We start from the raw sequence: 19,145 nt of genomic DNA on the forward strand, positions 1-19,145 counted from the left end.
AGCTCCCATCGCTGACTTGTTTTAAAGGTGCAGGTCCCCGGGCTATAATTCTTATAACTACAACGCCCAGTGAACATACTTCCACTGAACGTAAGTCCTTGACTGAGGAATTCGCAGAGTACCGAGGCTCAATTCATCCCTACCCCAGTAACCCGAAATACAACACACCCCCCCAACCCAAAATACAACACACCTCCCAACCCAAAGTACAACACACCCCCCTATCCCAAATGACCAGACAACAAATATCAATTTTGGAGTTGTGTGACCATAGTAGCCCTTTTATATTAACACAACCAAAGAAATTTAGTGAAACAATGGTGAATAATGCAATCAATGTATAACATACAATCAGACAAACAGAACAGCAATTGGTCCTACCAGGTCCAAGGTCTTTGAAGGCACTTCCAAACCCAGCAAAATCGTCTGTATCTGCACCTAGTGAAAAGGCCCCCAGCCGCTATTACACCACTTCGGGGACAATGAACTAACTCCATACTCCCAGATATAGCATAGAAAAGTTAATCTTATCAACATAGACCTAATGTTGGGAAGGGACACCCAAACCTAAGATGGGCACAACCTATAACACTCCAAAATTTTAAGACAGCACTGCCTTCAAAGACCCAGAGACCTCTGCCCGCTGCTATTAGATGTGAACAAAATGACCACGACACCAACAGAACAGCAATTGATCCTATCAGGTCCAAGGACTTTAAAGGCTCTTATACACTCGGCAAAACCAGCTGTATCTGCACCCAGTGAAAAGACCCCAAGCCACTATTACACCATTTCACGGACAATGAACCGCCTCCATACTCTCAGATACAACACTGTAAAATAAATGTTACAAATTTAGACCTGTTGTTGGGAAGGAACACCCATACCTAAGATGGGCCCAACCCATAACCCTCCAAAATTGTAAGACAGCACTGCCTTCAAACACCCAGAGTCTTTTGCCCGCTGCTATGACATGTGAACAAAATGACCCGAACACCACAGTAAGAATTAAATAAGAACAAAAAGACCTACAGAAGGCAAATAGACAAAAATTGTCCTAAAGAAAACAAAAAACCACCCAAAAAAATTTCCCTGGGGTGGGAGGTCAGGAGAAACCTTATCGATGGTGGTACAAGCTCAGACTGAAGTCCGACAAGGTTCAGCCCCCTCTCCCCATACCAAGGTACCCCCCCCCCCCAACCATCCTATTAGGCAAGTAAGATTTATTTTTCATAAATAAACCTCCCAGCCCACTGTACAACTCCATCTCTTCTGCTCACCCCAGTCATGCTGGTCCTCCTCTTGTTCTGGTTGACTTATAGGCCTTGTACATACAACTTTGTTGAAGCCTTTAAAGAAAACTTCAGTTTCTGTATGAGCAAGTTAAACACAGATCTTCCTGGAAGAGTTACCACTGTAAACACCCAAAACACGTATCCAAGAGAAGCTGCCCCTGGTATTGTTTGGGGCATATGCTCTTATTTGATATCCCATGAGTAAGCCAGGGAGACCCTATAGATATTTATTTTATTCAACATAAGCCCTAATTCCAAGTCTAAGCCCCGATGAAGGGGGAAGCCTGTTGGCCCCCTAAACCCATTGACAGCTTTATGTAATCAGAAGATTAAAGCGACGTGAACCATTTGGTCTGGCGCTCCTGTTGGGTTTTTGTTTTGACACCCTAAACAAGCAGCTAGCAGGCTTTCAACAACCCTCGAGCTAGTTTAGGAAAAAAAAGATATGTATTCAAAGCCTAGTTTTGGACTTCAGCATCCCTTTAAAAAATAAAAATAAAATTCCTCCTACCTTCCCACCCAAAAAATAATATACCCCTCTCCTTTTTTAATATGGCTTCCCACTGGCTGTATTTTTTTGCTTTTTGTGTTTTAATACTCTGCTTTCCAAAAAAGGTTCAGGCAGGTCATGTAAAGCTGTGGGTTCCTCTTCATCTTCTCCTCTTCAGGCTGGGTGGTGCTGACGTGATGATCAGTACACTTTAACTGAAGGGTGCCATGTTTATGACTTCTTAGGGAGTAGTCCCATGACACCCTGCACTTACAGTATCAGTGTAGTAATATGCTGGGTGTCGTCCAACAAGGAAAGGGGCATCTTGTGGCAAAGAAGAGGTAATTGGCAGGGAAGAGGGACAACTCTAAAGGTGAGCATTACAGCCTGACCCTTAATTTTTGTTTATTTTTTTGACCCTGCTTGGGGTACCTTTTTAAAAAAAAAAAAAACATTTAGTCCGGTGTTGGACGTTAACCTATCACTAGAACTGATTTATGCTTTAAATGCTTCAACAAAGTTGCCTAAACCTTGCCAAAAGCTTCACAAATGCTTTGCAAAAGCACGTTCTACAAACTGCTGAAGCCTCTATGAACAAGGCCACAAACTAATTAAGTTTGGACGATACCGACAGCCCTCCCGTAACTGTATCTTTATAAAAACAAGTTAGCGATTGTCTCACTTTTTCTGTCCTTACAGATTCATTATCAATTCAACTGTATTAAATAGGTTACTGGGTTCCAGTTGTCATTTCAGACAGCTGCCTGGGGCTTATAGCACATAACGTACCTGTTGTGATCTCATCACTTTGTGTGTTCAGTCTGCAGTTCCAGCCCCCAATTTCGCCATGCCGGTGACGGTCCCTGTGACCAATCCAAATGCACTGCAGTTCAACCAAGCCGGTCAGCTTGTCACACAGTCCCTGATGACTGCATCGCTCACAGACCCACGACTCCTGTCTCCACAGCCACCCGCTCTACAGAGGAACACAGTATCTCCGGGGCTACCTCAGAGGCCAGCCAGTGCAGGTGAGGACCAGGCCAAGAACAAATGCATGAATGTCCTTATTAATTTATTTTTTTTGTGGCCTAGGTCACACTAGATCAATGATGGCGAACCTTCGCACCACAGATGTTTGGGAACTAAATTTCCCATGATGCTCATGCACTTTGCAGTGTATTTGAGCATCATGGGAAATGTAGTTCCAAAACATCTGGGGTGCCAAGGTTCGCCATCACTTCACTAGATGGTCTAGAAGTCACAAAATTAAAGAGTGTGTTTCAGCCCTTATTAAGCCAAGAATATGTCTGTCCTCCCTGCTTCATTCTCTATAATGTAAAATGTTTGCAGTGTCTATCTGGTGTGAGAAAACCTTATAATGACCGCACCAGGCAGGTGTAACCACAAGCTCAGGCTCACTGACCAATGTCTGGAAATTGAGCAAGGTATCTCTTGACTTTAATTCAAACACTCCAGTGCTGTTCTACATCCAAAGGTGTCCCAACTCGTAATGCTTCGCCAAATGCAGCCCTCCCCTGACTAAGAAATCTCCAAAAGAACTGTAAAAACATACAGGCGGGCGTAAAAAAACACCTAGTGCATTACCACCGCCCCTGTTAAATGCAACAGACAAAAACATACTCACAAATGTAAAAAAGAACAGGCGTATCAAATCTCAACTCCAGCCGTGAACATCTGACTAGGTATACCAAAGTTGGAAGGCTAAAGTGTTTTGGGGGGCTTGCCCCTTCCTCAGTTTCCTCTGAGGAAGGGGGCACATCCCCTGAAACACGTTATCCTTCCAACTTTGGTATACATTTGTGTTTTTACAGATCTCTTGACTTGATCAAAAGTGGAGCACCTTGAGTTTCAGATCTTTGAAACCATGCACTATTATTTGTTTAATGGACTAAGTGAAATCATTACTTAAACTCAAGTGCATTTATGTCAGTTTTGGGCTCAAGTAATTAGTTATTTTGTTTTTCTCATGGGTTTCCTTTGTCACTGCAGGTGCAATGCTCGGGGGAGACCTAAACAACTCTAATGGAACCTGTCCAAGTCCTGTAGGTGAGTGCAGGTCTCAGATGTCTCGGACATTGGCGCCATAAAGTATAGGGAAACTATCATTGCACATAACCAATAAAACGGCAGTGTGACCTAGTCGCTGTTGGTAATGAGAACCATTTTTCTATTGGGTGCTTTAATCTCTAGGCTTCATGGCCTGTTCTCCATGGAGTTTCTCTCTGCTTCTGGGTGGTCCGGGTGAGCTGAGGTTCCCACAATGAGGAAACTAGCAGGGCTTGCTTCTCCCTCTTGCACTCCAGATCAGACCACTGCCAGTATACACAGGACTCACACGGCTGTTCTCCGCTTTCATTGTGGGTAGCAATGTTGCCATCCCTTGTCTTTTGCTAAAATCATAACGGAATTATTCAGCTCAACCGTGATCATGATGATGTGCGAAGTGCATAAACTCACAACAGCTGGATTTCAGTTTCGGGTCTGGATAGCGAACATTCTAATGTGATAGTTGGGGATAGGTCAATATTTATTCTGTAGGAGCATTGCAGAGCTGTGGCTTCTAACGGAGACTCTTGAACTCCCAGTGGCACCTATATGTATCAGGGAGGCACAGTACCAATAACCACTACATTAACCAGTATATTTTCTGAATCCATGACTTGAGAAGTAACTGAGCCATTTTATTAGTATTGACCTTGAAACTAGTGTTTTCAGGAGAGGTCAGCAATATCATCCTCCATATTTCTGTGGTGACAGGTTTTCTTTCTTTAATTCCATCTTGGGGTAAAAAGCCAAAGATGACTTCCTTCCATGGTTTACCATTACTGAGATCCAACACTGGTCATCTTCTGGTTTGAACGATGCCCACTTCCTATGGGCTGAAGGTGTTATATGTATTACTGTTCTAGGTCAGTGACTGAACATTTGAAAGCAAAGTCATCATTTTGACAGCCTGGCATTTAGTATTTTTAGAAGCAGGTGGTCAGCGATGATAATGGCAGCCTTCAAATATCTCCCATGGCTTGCTTTAAAGTGGTTCTCTAGCCACACGTAGTTATGAGTAGAATAAATGCCACCATTAGAAGATTTTCCTTCAACTCTAAAATTGGTTACCAGTCTATATAGAGAGAGGAAACTTCCCCAGTGGGCGTATAGCAGTAAAACCCCAAAGGGGGCTCTAACTCATCCCTGCTCCATCCAAAACTTGGCCTTAGGTGCACTTCAAATATGGTGTACACAAACATGATAAAAGGAGAACATCCTCCCAGGTGAAAACATGCAAAGCTTCAAGGCCATACCGTTGCCGGAGTCTTCAAGTTGGTGTCCCCAGCCCACCATTCCCCACTCCTAACTGAAATATCAGTTTTGTTGTAGATTTTTCCCTTTTAAATAATCTCTTCTGAAAAATAATTGATGCGCGTCCCCTCTTTCAGCTTCCATCTGCAATAGCATACACGCCAGTATTCCCCCCCAACCCACCGGGACCGGTAACTGACGAGGAGCTTCAAGGCCATACCGTTGCCGGAGTCTTCAAGTTGGTGCCCCCAACCCACCATTCCCCACTCCTAACTGAAATATAAGTTTTGGTGTCGATTTTTCCCTTTAAATAGTCTCTTCGGCAAAATAATTGATGCGCGTCCCCTCTTTCAGCTTCCATCTGCAATAGCATATACGCCAGCATTCCCCCCCAACCCACCGGGACCGGTAACTGACGAGGAGCTTCAAGGACATACCGTTGCCGGAGTCTTCAAGTTGGTGTCCCCAACCCACCATTCCCCACTCCTAACTGAAATATCAGTTTTGGTGTCGATTTTTCCCTTTAAATAGTCTCTTTGGCAAAAAATTGATGCGCGTCCCCTCTTTCAGCTTCCATCTGCAATAGCATACACGCCAGTATTCCCCCCCAACCCACCGGGACCAGTAACTGACGAGGAGAGCTCGATATGAGAACAGCTGCGTAAATTAGCAGGTCATCTCCTAAACACTCTAATTATCTCTGCTGAGTACAATGGATGTAATCTGCAAAACGGCACTATTAGCACAGGAAGGGCTGGAAGACGGGCTATGCTGCGCTGCCTGGATGTGTCACCGCTGTTTGTTTCCAGGGCTCCAAAGTCAATGAAATCAATATTATTATAGATGTAAATAGCTGTAGCATCACCCGGGAGCCCTCGGTGGAGAAGGTGCACCGCTGTCATTGTGAAACCATAAACACGCAGAAACGAAGCTGCAATTATTATTTTTTACACAATTAAGTGCGCAAACGCCGCCAGAAACCTTTAAGCTAGCAACAGGCGATACAGTCTGATTGTACGGTCTCTGTAAAGCCAAGCATGCACCTTTTAAAATTTTGTTTCACAATCTGCTTAAATGTAGCTATAGAAATGGAGATTTGTGGACAATTTACATATGAAAGATAGCAAACAAGCGAATATTTAATTGATTGGAAGTGATCAACCAAATTCTACCAAAGCCAACAGCGAAAATCAATCAAGAGCACACTAAAACGATCAAACGAAGGATCCTTCCGTTACAATTTTTACAAAAAATTTGATAATTTTATGGGAAAAAAATTTTTTGGATGCGTTTGCTGGTTAGAATATTGAGCCATAGTGACTGTTACACTGCTTCAAGCAGGTAAACGGGTAATTGTTAGTGCTTCTGGTCGCCCCCCCTCCACTCTATTGAATATAATGTTGTTTTCTCCCCTGCATGATTATAAAGTCCCTGTTACGGTGGGTGAACGCAGCGAGTAATCAGCCTGCCTCTTTGATTAATAAGATTTCATTATCATCATTAGACTCAGCGTGCCGTGAGTAGCCCCTCCTCTCTCCCTCTCCCCACTGTCGATGCCACACCGCCGTCACGGTGTTGTCCAAGACGTTCAAGTCTCCTTTCCCTTTAATCAGATTGGACACCGATGGGCATGTGGCCCTTCAGAGTTGTCATTTGAATTTCCCTTGGCAGCCAACGAGTTTCACAGTGGGGAATCGTGAAATCTGCTGAAGCGATACCAGCCTTTCTGCCCACTTAGGATGGGTGGGTGCGGCGAGTCAAGCACCCAAGCGATAAGTGTCATGTAATAAACAAAAATTCTCTTACAAGTCAACCAGGTGCTTTGCCATGCAGGCCTAGCAACAGGTTGACTTTGGAGTTGGTTTCATACTGGTTGACCCTTTCATGGACATTGCCCATGACATCTGTCGTGCTTCATGAAGGACGTTTCAAATTCAAGTACTACCCCTTACTTTGCTCAGTGCCAGTGTGAACAGGGAAGGCAGGTAAATTTAGTTTCTTACAGTGAGTAATAGGTGGTCTAAAATGTGTCCATATCCTGGCCTTATTTATTTAGACAGTCCAGGGTGTGGTCGTAATGAGGACTTATTTATGTAGTCAAAAAGATGCCCATAACCTGGTCTATTGTATTTAAATAGTCTTTTAGTGTGGTCTTAATGAGACCTCATTTATTTAGGTGGTCCAAAAGGTGTTCATAACCTGGCCTTGTTTATTTCAGTAGTCCAAAATGTGCCTGAAATCTCACCTTGTTTATTTCGGTAGTCTAGAGCAGTGATGGCGAACCTTGGCACCCCAGATGTTTTGGAACTACATTTCCCATGATGCTCAACAACACTGCAGAGAGGCATGAGCATCATGGGAAATGTAGTTTCAAAACATCTGGGGTGCCAAGGTTCGCCATCACTGGTTTAGAGTGTGGTTGTAATGTGGCCTTGTTTATTTAGATCAGTGTCTTTCAAACTGCAGCCTGGGGGCTGGATGCAGCTCTTTGCTTTCCTTTATCTGGACTTAAAGGGGTTGTAAATGTAAACATTTTTTCACCTTAATGTATTCTATGCATTAAGGTGAAAAAACATCTGACAGTGCCCCCCTGTTTTACTTTCCTGACCCCTCGAAAGTCCCACGCTCGCCTCCGACATCCTCTTCGCGGCTCAGCCCGGCCGTTGCTTGGCTGGAGTGGATGGATTGAAAGCAGCGCAGCCAATGGCTGGTGCTACTGTCAATCACATCCAATGATGCGGTGCGCCAGGGGGGACGGGGCCGAGTGATACAGTGAGCGCTGGTGTTCTGTCCAAAAATGTCCACCTATTGAATAGTGTCCGCCCCGTACTGTGCAGGCACAGCGCTTGCACAGTATGGAGCACAATGAGATTCGGAAAATCTCGGAAGATGAATGGCGCCTGCACCGTGAGTCCAGCTGCAAACCCCACCATCCAAGTGGACATAGGGCTGCACATAGAGGGCCCCTCGCTCGCCACGCTTCGGGCGCGGCTTCACTTCACTCGGCTCTTTTTTATTTTAACTCTATGTCCACTTGGATGGTGGGGCTTGAACCTGGACTCACGGCGCAGGCACCATTCATCTTCGGATATTTTCGGAATCTGCTTGTCATGTGTACTGCGCATGCACAGTACACAGCGGACACTATCCGACGGAGGACAGTATTTGACAGGACACCGGCTGTATCACGGGAGCACACCCGCAAGTGCTTCTCATCATGCGAGGGAGCTCGCATGAACGTGAGAAGTACTTGCGGGGGGAAGCAGAGACAGCCGCTGAGGGACCCCAGAAGACCAGGTTCGGGGCCATTCTGTGCATAAACGAGCTGCACAGTGGAGGTAAGTATAACATGTTTGTCTTTAAAGCATTATTCTTCCTACTAACACCAACAATAGGACATATTTCCTTCCACTGACACCAACAATTGGGCAGTATTTTTCTTACTGACACCAATGAGGGGGCGCCATTCTTCCCCCTAATACCAGAGACAGGGCACGGTTTACTCCCACTGGGCGCAGTCCGGCATCCCTAAAGTCTGAACAACCGTAAAGTAGCCCTTTGTTTAGAAAGTTTGGAGATCCCCCCCCCCCCCTGATTTAGTCCAAAATGTGACCATAATCTCACTCTGTTTATTTAGGCAGTCTAGAGTGTGGTTGTAATGTGGCTTTATTTAGGTAGTCCAAAATATGTCCATAATTTGGCCTCGTTTATTTTGGTAGTTCAAAATGTGTCCAAAAATCGGGCCTTGTTTGTGTAGGTAGTCCATAATGTGGTTGTAATGTGGCCTTGTTTATATAGCCCCAAATGTGACTGCAATCTAATCTTAATTATTTAGGTAGCTCAGAGTGTAGTCGTAATGTAGACTTGCTTATTTAGACCATAATCTGGCCTTGTTTGTTTAGGTAGTCCAGAATGTGGTCGTAATCTGGCCTCATTAGCGGGTAGGCCATGCCTACAACCGAAGGCTCAGTCTTGTGCATACAGCAGAGTAAATGTACATGAGAGCAGAGATGCAGGCCTGCGTCCCCATCAGCTGTTTCAGATTCTGGCCAGGCTAGTTCTATGAATGTCAGAATTGACGTCACCCGGCATTCTCGGCATTCCTGCTGCCCGCTTCTAGAAACTGGAGTATGGTTTGCGTTGGAGGGCTGTGAGGGAGAGACAGCCCTGGCTCCATACACCAAGCCTGGGCCTACACTTCCACTTTCCACCTGACAAAGCCAAGCTGCCCTATAAGCAGACACTTCTTTCTTTTTAGTATGTCCTGTTGCAGCAGCCATTTTGTTACCCTGATCAATAACAAAAAAGGTTTTGGCTATAAGTTGTGTTTATTTTATGGCTCCATTTGTAAAGGTATTCTCCTTAAAATTGCCATCCTTAGAAGGTTTTGCATAGAGCTAGCGATTTAGACTAACTTCCTGTTTCACTCATAATCCTGACAGGAAGTGAGGAGAAATCTCCCTCATTTGGGCAGAGAAGCAATAAAATCCTGTCAGAAGTCACTTCCTGTCTGACTGATCACACACAATAGACTCCCTGTTTATATGGGTCATGTTTATTCATTCTCGTTATTTTTGTGACATACACAAAATCGTCTCATATGTCCTCCTTCTAATTTAGGCAACGGCTACATCAGCGCACGAGCCTCACCAGGCCTAATATCCAACGGCAACAGCATGGGTAAAGTTCTCCCGGCCAAGAGCCCTCCGCCTCCCTCCCAGAACAATCAGCTCGGCACCAACAGTCGCAAACCTGACCTGCGCGTCATCACCTCACAGAGCGGCAAAGGATTAATGCATCATTTGGTGAGTACCGAAGCCTCATTATGGCACCACCACCCTCCGAATTTCATCTTCGACATTTGCATGCTGGGAAATCTACAAACAGCCCATCTTTCAGTGGCTTGTCTTTGATTTTAATTGTGTCACATGGATGGAAACCAGCTTTACTGATGAGGGGATGTTATTATGCCACGACCCACCCAAATGCATGTAAATGCGCCTAAAGGCAAAGCGTGTTTAGTCATTTCAATGGCCAGAATCGAATAAACGCCCAAATGCTTGACGAGCCTGAGCGACATGAAAAAACTTGGCCTTAGGCGCATTTTCGGCACTTCTTTTCTCGCCAAGAGAAAAGCATTCAGAAGAGCATAGTGTGCATGAGGCCTTACATTTTTTCTTACGTATTTTACTTTTTCTTTAAAGTTAATTTATGAAGCATTTACAGCCAATGACAATTTCTGCTCTTCAAGTAGGAGGTGATTGGACAATTTTTGACGAAGAGAGTATTGGTATATGTGGTCCATGTAAAGCTACTTTGGTGCCAAATGGTCCATGTGAAGTCACTCTAGCTGTTGAGTGCTTGTCTATTCCAATGCTATACCTTCTACTGATTACCGTGGGCCTACAGTCTCAACAGTACTAGTCGCAATCACATTTTCTCACCAATCTTCTCTGATACATTCAGGTGTAACCTATAACAGATCAGTTTAGCAAAGCCTGATATTGAGTTCACTTAAGCTCTGATGTGATTTTAGACCCTGATGAAGGAGAGTAGTATGTCCCCCGAAACGTGTTGATATTTTATGGGACCTTACTAATAAACATTATAGCGATTTGGAGTCTCTTGCTCCTCCTGTTTGTGACCTGCAGCCAGCTGAGGTCTTAGTGCAACTTGGCACAAGAAAGAAGCATGGCACAGCACTGCAATGGACGGGAGCGATGGGCCAGGGGTAATCCATCATTAGACACAGGAATAATAGCCATCACCCAGACCACCATGGAATATAATGCACACTAGAGAAAAGGACACTGGTGGAATATGCTCTAGGTTAGGGATATGCAATTAGCAGACCTCCAGCTGTTGCAAAACTACAAGTCCCATCATGCCTCTGCCTCTGGGTGGCATGCTTGTGGCTGTCAGAGTCTTGTTATGCCCCATGGGACTTGTAGTTCTGCAACAGCTGGAGGTCCGCTAATTGCATATCCCTGCTCTAGGTAATGACCACTGGACAACCCTGGATGTGGTGACTTTCCAACTCTGGACACCTAGAAGAACTACGTTCATGGTTTTAAGACCACTAGATCCAGGGACTGACCAGTGCTACAATCCTTAAGGAACCAACACTTCTACACTCTCGCTAGACCACCAATGGACACAGGAATCTTGGTCATGACTTAGGCCACCATGGAATGTTAGTAATAAACACTAGAGAAAAGGACACAAGGGTAATATGCACTAGGTAATGACCACTGCACATGGGACATCCCTGGATATGGTGACAAGCCAACTCTGGACACCAATAGGGACAGCCACTGTGCTCATGGTTGGAAGACCACTGGTCCAAGGACTGGCCAACACTACAATCAAACACTGGTCACAGCCCTTAAGTGGCTGCCACTTCTACACTGTCGCTGGACCACCATTAGACACAGGAAATTTGCGTCATGACTCAGGCCACCATGGAATGTTCATAATAAACACTAGAGAAAAAGGACACTAGTGGAATACGCACTAGGTAATGACCACTGGACATAGGACATCCCTGGATGTAGTGACTATCCAACTCTGGACTCCTTGAGGGACAGCCACTACGTTCATGGTTTGAAGACCACTAGATTCAAGGACTGGCCACAGTCCTTAAGTGACTGACACTTCTACAATCTCGCAATGTACTGGGCCCTTACTACAAATTAACGGTCATCACTTTAGCTAGGTATTGACCCTTATAAAGAAAAGCAGTGACCACCAAAGTATATTTAGGGAGTAGACATCATCTTAAAACGTATCTCTAGCCAAAAATTTTTTCGTGAAGTTTGGATAGTGTGGGGAACAGTTGGAACTCCTGACAGGTTTTCTATTGCTGTCTGTTCCCCCACTGCAGTGATTCACCCTCTCTGTTTGTCCTGATAACCAGCATATAAAGAGAAGGGAACGGAAGTCCAAAATGTTAGTTTCTCCAGAAGAGGAGCTGACGTGAAATCATCCACTGGGGACATCTGTCTTGGTGACAACAATCCAAGAGGGGATTCCCACTCGCTTCCTGTTGTGTCCCTAGGCATTTTCCCTAATGTAACACAGATAGCAAAACAAACCTGAAAGGGGTATCTAACTCTTCCCTACTCTCTCTCCAAAAGTTTCGGGTAGCGATACCCTTTCCAGTTTTGCCCACATAACATCTATGTACCTTCTCATTATCTGCAATATGCATCATCACAATAACAGCTTTTTGCATGTGTATATATCAGATAATACGTCTTTGAAATACATTTTTTCTTAGGTTTTAATGCTTTATTAGACAGTGGGGTCGACTTACTAAAACTGGAGAGTGCAAAATCTTATGAAACTCTGCATAGAACCCAATTGGTTTCCATTTTTTTTTTCTTTTTTGTCAAAGCTTATTTGAACAAGCTGAAGTTCGAAGCGTATTGGCTACCATGAGCTGCACCAGATTTTGCACCCTTCAGTTTTAGTAAATCAACCACCATGACTTCCCGTGTGTGTTGTGTGTTTAGTCCCATGAAGCATTTCCCTATTTAATAAGCTTTGTTTGGTGTTTTTTTTTTTTTTTTTCTTTTCCCCTCTGCCTTTCAATATTCTGCTTTTTGCACGCAGACGGAGGAGCAGTTGGAGATGGTGAGTTGACTTGCTTGCATCTCTTTCACTACTGTGAATTCTGTGTCCGCTTTCAGTGGAGTTTTTTTTTTCTTTGTGCTTTTAAGCCGAAAACCATGCATGCCATCTTGTACTTCCACACAAATCTTTATTGACAACAAAAAAAGCTTATTTTATAACAAAATGCAGCTTATAATGGTTACCGCTGGATAGCAATCAGAAAATGGCTTTCGGCGCATTTGGGCAAGCACTATCTTGACCATCCTGCGGTTTCTGCTGTACTAGCCTTGTCCCTAAACAAATGGGGTTAGTTCACACAAGGATTTATTTTTGGGCTATGAAGGAAGTTATGGATGTAGCCATGGTAGACCACCATCCTTATTGGAGAAGAAATATTGGCAACTGGGAAAAGTTTTTCTTAACTTGACCCTAAAACCTTCCGAGAACTGTCAAGTGATGATCTAAGGTGGCAAAAAGACCAGCTGCATTCCTAAGAAAATTCAGACACTAGTAACCATTCACCCATACAACTGGAACTGTCCCCAACTGGGACCTACTCCTCTGACGTGTTTCACGATTAAGCATAGCTTTGTGTGGGAACTACGCTAAAGGAGGGGGTCCCAGGCCAGGGTACACTCTGTTCTTGTTGTCCGAATGACTAAAGTTACCAGCATTTGAATTTTTTTTTTCAGAGTGTAGTCGGTCCTTTCCTTTGGTTTTGTGAGGCATAGGATGAGCCCCTGCTGGCATTCAGCAATGAATCTTCCATGAGGGTAGGGACAGCATACCCTATATTTGTCCTACGGACGTGAGATCTTTGCTGAGCATTTATGTTCATAAACCAGGCAGCTGAATGCTTGGCTGTGGGCACCTTAAAGCACTCTATGTCCCAGCAGTGAAAAATGAAAGACAAAGGATGTTATGATGGCATTGAACTCCAGGCAACTTTTTTTTTTTTAAAAGCTTCAGGTAGGGAAGGGAAGGGTTGGACCCTCTCTTGGGTTTCCAGTGCTGTCTGTGTCCCACTGGGCAAACTGTCCGTGGGACACCATGACACTTAATGAAGATTAAAATGGTGGAATACATTTAGATGGCACACGATACTTGGCCTAAGATGCATTTTTCCAACATTTGCATCCTTTGCTCCTACTAAATCTTGCTAGTCATTTGCAAAATTGGGAGGGTTAAAGAGGCAAAAGTTAAAATTGACTTTGTACTTTTACTTTACACTGGTCAGAAGGTAATTTTACTGTAGGGATTTAGGGTACGTGTACTTATTTTCCATCCTACCTTGCCAGAGGCTTAGGTTGACGAAAGTCATGACTTGCACAGAAGCTATACACACACTGCTCCTGGCCCTCATACCAAAAAAAAAAAAAATCTTAAGCCTAGTGGCAGCTTTTTTGGTAAGGCAGGAGGAACATCATGGGTTTCCCCTACCTAGAAGTACCTGGTATTTCTCGGTTGGGCTGGTGGTGAAACAGAATGGCGCGGAATCAAGCAGAAGGTCAGTATATGTACATTAAGCCTTATTCCGAAGTGGACCTTTTATTTTGTCTAATATTAGCTCACATTAGGTGCCCATTTGTTTTCTATAGTCAAGTTGGTTGAGTACTCTAAAACTCTGACCTTGGTCCATGGAAGAAGATTCTCAAAGTACAACGCATACATGGAGGTCATATATTTTAGATCAATGGTCTCCAAACTGTGGCCCGGAGGCCAGATTCTACTCGGACAGTATTCTACACACTGACGCCAATAATGGAACACTGTTCCTTCCACTGACACCGACAACAGGGCACAGTTCCTTTCATGGACAGCAACAACGGGGCACTGTTCACTCCATCAAAACCAAATTCAAGGTACTGTCCCTAGCAACAACGGGGCACTGTTCCCTCCACCAAAACCAAAGTCAAGGCACTGTTCCTGGCAACGACAGGGCACTGTTCCTTCCACCGACAGCAACGACGGGCACTACTCCTCCCCTAATACCAAAGATGGCATTGTTTTCTCTCACTGATGCCAGGACATTCTCTACTCCCAACTGTCCGGCCCCCCTAAGAGCCTGAAAGGCTCTTTATTTCAAAAGTTTGGAGACCCCTGATTTCGATGCAAAGATTTTTTTTTTTGGAGTTCTTTTTAAAGTACAGATTTGCTGCTTGAAAGTTCTGACTGCTTCAAGTAGTAGCCATACTGGGTCTGATGCAGCATTCTGCTTTCCGTACTTAGGCCTAATTCCTGAGTGATGTCACCACTTCCTAATACGCTGAGGGGGGGGGGGAGGTTATCAAGAACATTGGCTTGGGGAGACAACATGGCTGCCAAGAATTAGACAAAACTCTTTGATTCTTCCGAGAGTTGCATGTCAGTGCCGCATACATCACAGGCATTCAGTGGTCAGAGAAGGCCTTGCAAGCGTCTTTTTTGAAGGCTGGAAATCACATGGCTGTGGATGAGGGGGAGTTGAAGGCAGCTCATTCTTCCAGAAGCATGTCTGGAGGAAATGGCCCTCCCAGCTGCCCTTTTTTCACACCGAGGATGTGTGACCTAACCCAGCTTGTGATGATCCAGAGCCATGAAAGGCTCATTGTCTGATGTTTGGAGGATGAGAGAGGAGAGGAAACATCACAGCCTGTCCCCTCTTAACTCCCTCTTTCCGTAAAGGAACTGCAAATAAGACTCTCTTAAATAAGAAAAGGGTACTGGGTAAATGCTGCTTTGCATGGCAGGAAAAATTATTCATCCTGTGAGTTTTAAAGAGAACAGGTCATCAAAGTGCATTTAAAATAGTAATCGGAGTCTCCACTCTTCATAGTTTCATAGTTAGTAAGGTTGAATAAAGACATTGGCTGAAAAAACAGGCTGAAAAAACAAAATAAACCAATCAGAGAGATAGCAAAAACATTAGGTGTGGCCAAATCAACTGTTTCATAGTTTCATAGTTCGTAAGGTTGAATAAAGACACCAGTCCATCCTGTTCAACCTGAGTGAGTGTCTACAATTGTCTCTATGCCTGTACATTGCACCCTCACATTGGTCCCTACCCTCAAGGAGCCCACAATCCAAGGTCCCCAATCATATACTAGGGACAATTTTGGACAGAAGCCAATTAACCTACCTGCATGTCTGTTTGGAACATCCTTAAAAAGAAAGAATGCACCGGTGAGCTCAGCGACACCAAAAGACCCAGAAGACCATGGAAAACTGTGGTGGATGACCGAAGAATTCTTTCCCTGGTGAAGGAAACACCCTTCCCAACATTTGGCCAGATCAAGAACACTCAGATCAAGAGCACCTCATCAGTGAAGCATGGTGGTGGTAGTGTCATGGCGTGGGCATGTATGGCTGCCAATGGAACTGGTTCTCTTTTATTTATTGATGATGTGACTGCTGACAAAAACAGCAGGATATATTATGAAGTGAAGGGCAATATTATCTGCACATATTCAACAAAATTCAGCAAAATGCTTCAGAACTCATTGGACGGTGCTTCACAGTGCAGATGGACAATGACCCAAAGCATACTGCGAAAGCACCCAAAGAGTTTTTTTTTTAAGGGAAAGAAGTGGAATTATATGCAATGGCCAAGTCAATCACCTGACCTGAATCCGATTTGAGCATGCATTTCACCTGCTGAAGACAAAACTGAAGGGAAAATGCCCCAAGAACAAGCAGGAACTGAAGACAATTGCAGTAGAGGCCTGGCAGAGCATTACCAGGGATGAAACCCAGCGTCTGGTGATGTCTATGCCTTCCAGACTTCAGGCTGTAATTGACCTGAAAGGATTTGCAACCAAGTATTAAAAAGTGAAAGTTTGATGGATGATTGTTAATCTGTCCCATTACTTTTGGTCCCTTTAAAAAGTAGGAGGCACATATACAAACTGTCGTAATTCCTACACCGTTCACCTGATTTGGATGTAAATACCCTCAAATTAAAGCTGAAAGTTTGCAGTTAAAGCACATCTTGTTTGTTTCATTTCAAATACATTGTGGTGGTGTATAGAGCCAAAAAGATTAGAATTGTGTCGATGTCCCAATATTTATGGACCTGACTGTATATAGAACAGCTCTAAATATCAGGGACAACATTCTGTTTTCTAATTGTTTTCCAGTTTTGTCACCCTCTCATGTAAATGAGCTTCCCAATGAGACTACAAGTGGTAGTTTTTATATAAATTACGCAGGCATGATTCACCACTGTCCCCATCCACAAACCCAGCCAGAGAAATGCCATGCGTCAACCACTGGAGTGCATGTCTCCAAACTTTCTAATCAAATGGCTAGTTTACGGTGCTTCAGACTTTGGGGGGGGGGGGGGGGGGGGGGGGAGAAGAGAGAATGTGGCCAGTTGGAGTAGAAAATGCCCTGGCATCAGTGGGAGTAAACAGTCCCATCTTTGGCAATAGGGAAATTATTGGTGCCCTATCATTGGTGAGAGTGAGAGGAATAGTGCCCCATCGTTGATGTCAGCGAGAGGAATAGTGCGCCTTGGTTAGTATTAGTGGAAGGAATACTGCCCCATCTTTGGTGTCAGTGGAAATAATATTGCCCCATCATTTGTGTAGGTGGAAAGAATAGTGCCCCGTCATTGATGTCAGCAGGAGGGAATAGTGCCCCATCGTTAGCCTCAGTGGAGGGAATAATGCCCCAGTGTTGGCACCAGTGAGAGGAATAGTACCCCATCCTTAGTGTCGGTGTGAGGACTAGTGCCCCATCGTTGATGTCGGTGGGAGGAATAGTCCCCCATCCTTGGCCTCAGTGGAGGGAATGGTGTCAGTGGAAGGAATAGTGCCCTATCATTGGCATCAGTGGGAGGAATGGTTCACCATTGTTGGTGTCAGTGATAGGAACTGTACCCCAAGGGGGGGAGAAAGGCAAGCAAAGGGCTGCAGTTTGGCGACCACAGGTTTACAATTTATACAGTGCTTCGTCCAACTAAATATTACCTAGTTAGGGTTTTATAGCTACTTTAAGGCCCCCACAGAGGCAGCCCTATCTCCTACATGAGCTCAGACCCAAAAAAGACACTCTAATATATCCCAAAGATGCTATGAAAAGTCTGTTACCTGAGTGTTTTACCCTTGTTGGTTATCATCCTCTGAACTCGGGCAGGGAGGTGACAAGACCACCTCTATGGGGGCTGTACTGCCTGATCCGTCTGGGAGAGAAAACTAGTAAATAACAGCACACACCCCGACTGGTAAAGATGTAACAATTTTAAAGTGGCCGTTCAGATTCTTACAAATACACATTCCTGACTGTTCTCTTTAAAGCCATTAAACAATACTATTGACTATGTACTGAGGCCCAGTAGGGCAGAACATTGGGATACGGAATTCCTCAACAGGAGCAATTCTCACACGGTCATACACAGGTCTTATGAATGACATTATCTGTAATGGTAGAGGGCAAAGCACTTCTCCGGCAGCACACTGTCATAGGCAAGGGCCCTATTCAAAAGCCTGAGGGAGCTTTTGGCTAACGTGTGGGTGGTTGAAGCAGCAAAGGCCATAGCAGTGACAACCCCCACTCATCCTCCACCCCACAAGCATAATGTTTTATTGCTGTTGTGTCAGTCACTTCCTGTCCTAGTCACATGGTTGTCCATGGGGGAAAAAAAAATTCTGATGTTCAGATATGCACGCTGTTTGACTGTTAACCCCCCAAATCTTCCAGTTTTTCAAGTGATGCTTAGATTAGTCCCGTAGCTTGTGCATGGGGCCCTTTAGGGTGGCCTTAATTATTGTACATTTAGTAGTTGTGTGTTGTGATGTCTGCAGTTTTTAATGAAATGGATATTTTACTGTTCCACTAGAAGTCATCGTCGTGTCTCTCTTCTCCCCCTGTCTTACAGAACGCACAGCGGTTAGGAGGAGCGTCGCAAGCAGCACACTCTTTAACCACCCCGGTTGTTTCAGTGGCAACGCCCAGTTTACTGTCCCATCATGGACTGCCTTTCTCTGCCATGTCCACAGCATACAACACAGGTGAGTGTTACCCATCAGCTGTAGATCATGTTTGAACCAAGTTCAATTCTGTAGATTATGCTTTTTATCTACTGTCTACCTGGTCTTCCCAAAGAGGCTCTAAGGTTCTAGATAGTCATAATGGCAAAGAGAACCTGTGGTTCACTATTGCAGAGTAAAGGCAAAGGTCTACTTAATCACTTGCTCACTATTCTGAGTGGTGTCCAAAGTCAAGTGACCTACCTTGTACTTCCAGGCATGGAGTGATAGTTGACTCTTATCCAAGCTCAAGCACTGTCACATGGGGTGCATGGACAAAGTCCTTAAACCCATTTAAGTTTAAAAAAAAAACACAACTTGGGGTTTAAAAATATTCACCACCTTGGAAGTTTTATCGTCCAAGAACAGGGGTCTCCAAACTTTACACACAAAGGGACAGTTTATTGTCCTTCAGACTTT

At 44.4% G+C, this 19,145-nt stretch overlaps 1 protein-coding gene across 9 annotated transcripts in view; it reads left to right on the top strand.

Moving 5' to 3' along the window:
* The window catches only part of MEF2D (myocyte enhancer factor 2D), a 290,869-nt gene that overhangs the window by 257,745 nt on the left and 13,979 nt on the right, over window positions 1-19,145 (top strand). For 6 of the 9 annotated variants that reach the window (XM_077464178.1, XM_077464182.1, XM_077464184.1 and 3 more), the window contains 5 exons: window positions 2,606-2,813; window positions 3,796-3,852; window positions 9,724-9,908; window positions 12,718-12,738; window positions 18,575-18,707. In XM_077464178.1, the coding sequence (XP_077320304.1) occupies window positions 2,606-2,813; window positions 3,796-3,852; window positions 9,724-9,908; window positions 12,718-12,738; window positions 18,575-18,707 (604 nt within the window). The remainder of the gene's footprint in view (window positions 1-2,605; window positions 2,814-3,795; window positions 3,853-9,723; window positions 9,909-12,717; window positions 12,739-18,574; window positions 18,708-19,145) is intronic. The other 3 variants (XM_077464181.1, XM_077464186.1, XM_077464185.1) reach the window with 1 other exon arrangement.

Source organism: Lithobates pipiens, unplaced genomic scaffold (genome assembly GCF_037356315.1).
Source record: "Lithobates pipiens isolate NorthernLeopardFrog02 unplaced genomic scaffold, aLitPip1_a1.2 Scaffold_30, whole genome shotgun sequence".
NCBI classification, from domain to species: Eukaryota; Metazoa; Chordata; class Amphibia; order Anura; family Ranidae; genus Lithobates; species Lithobates pipiens.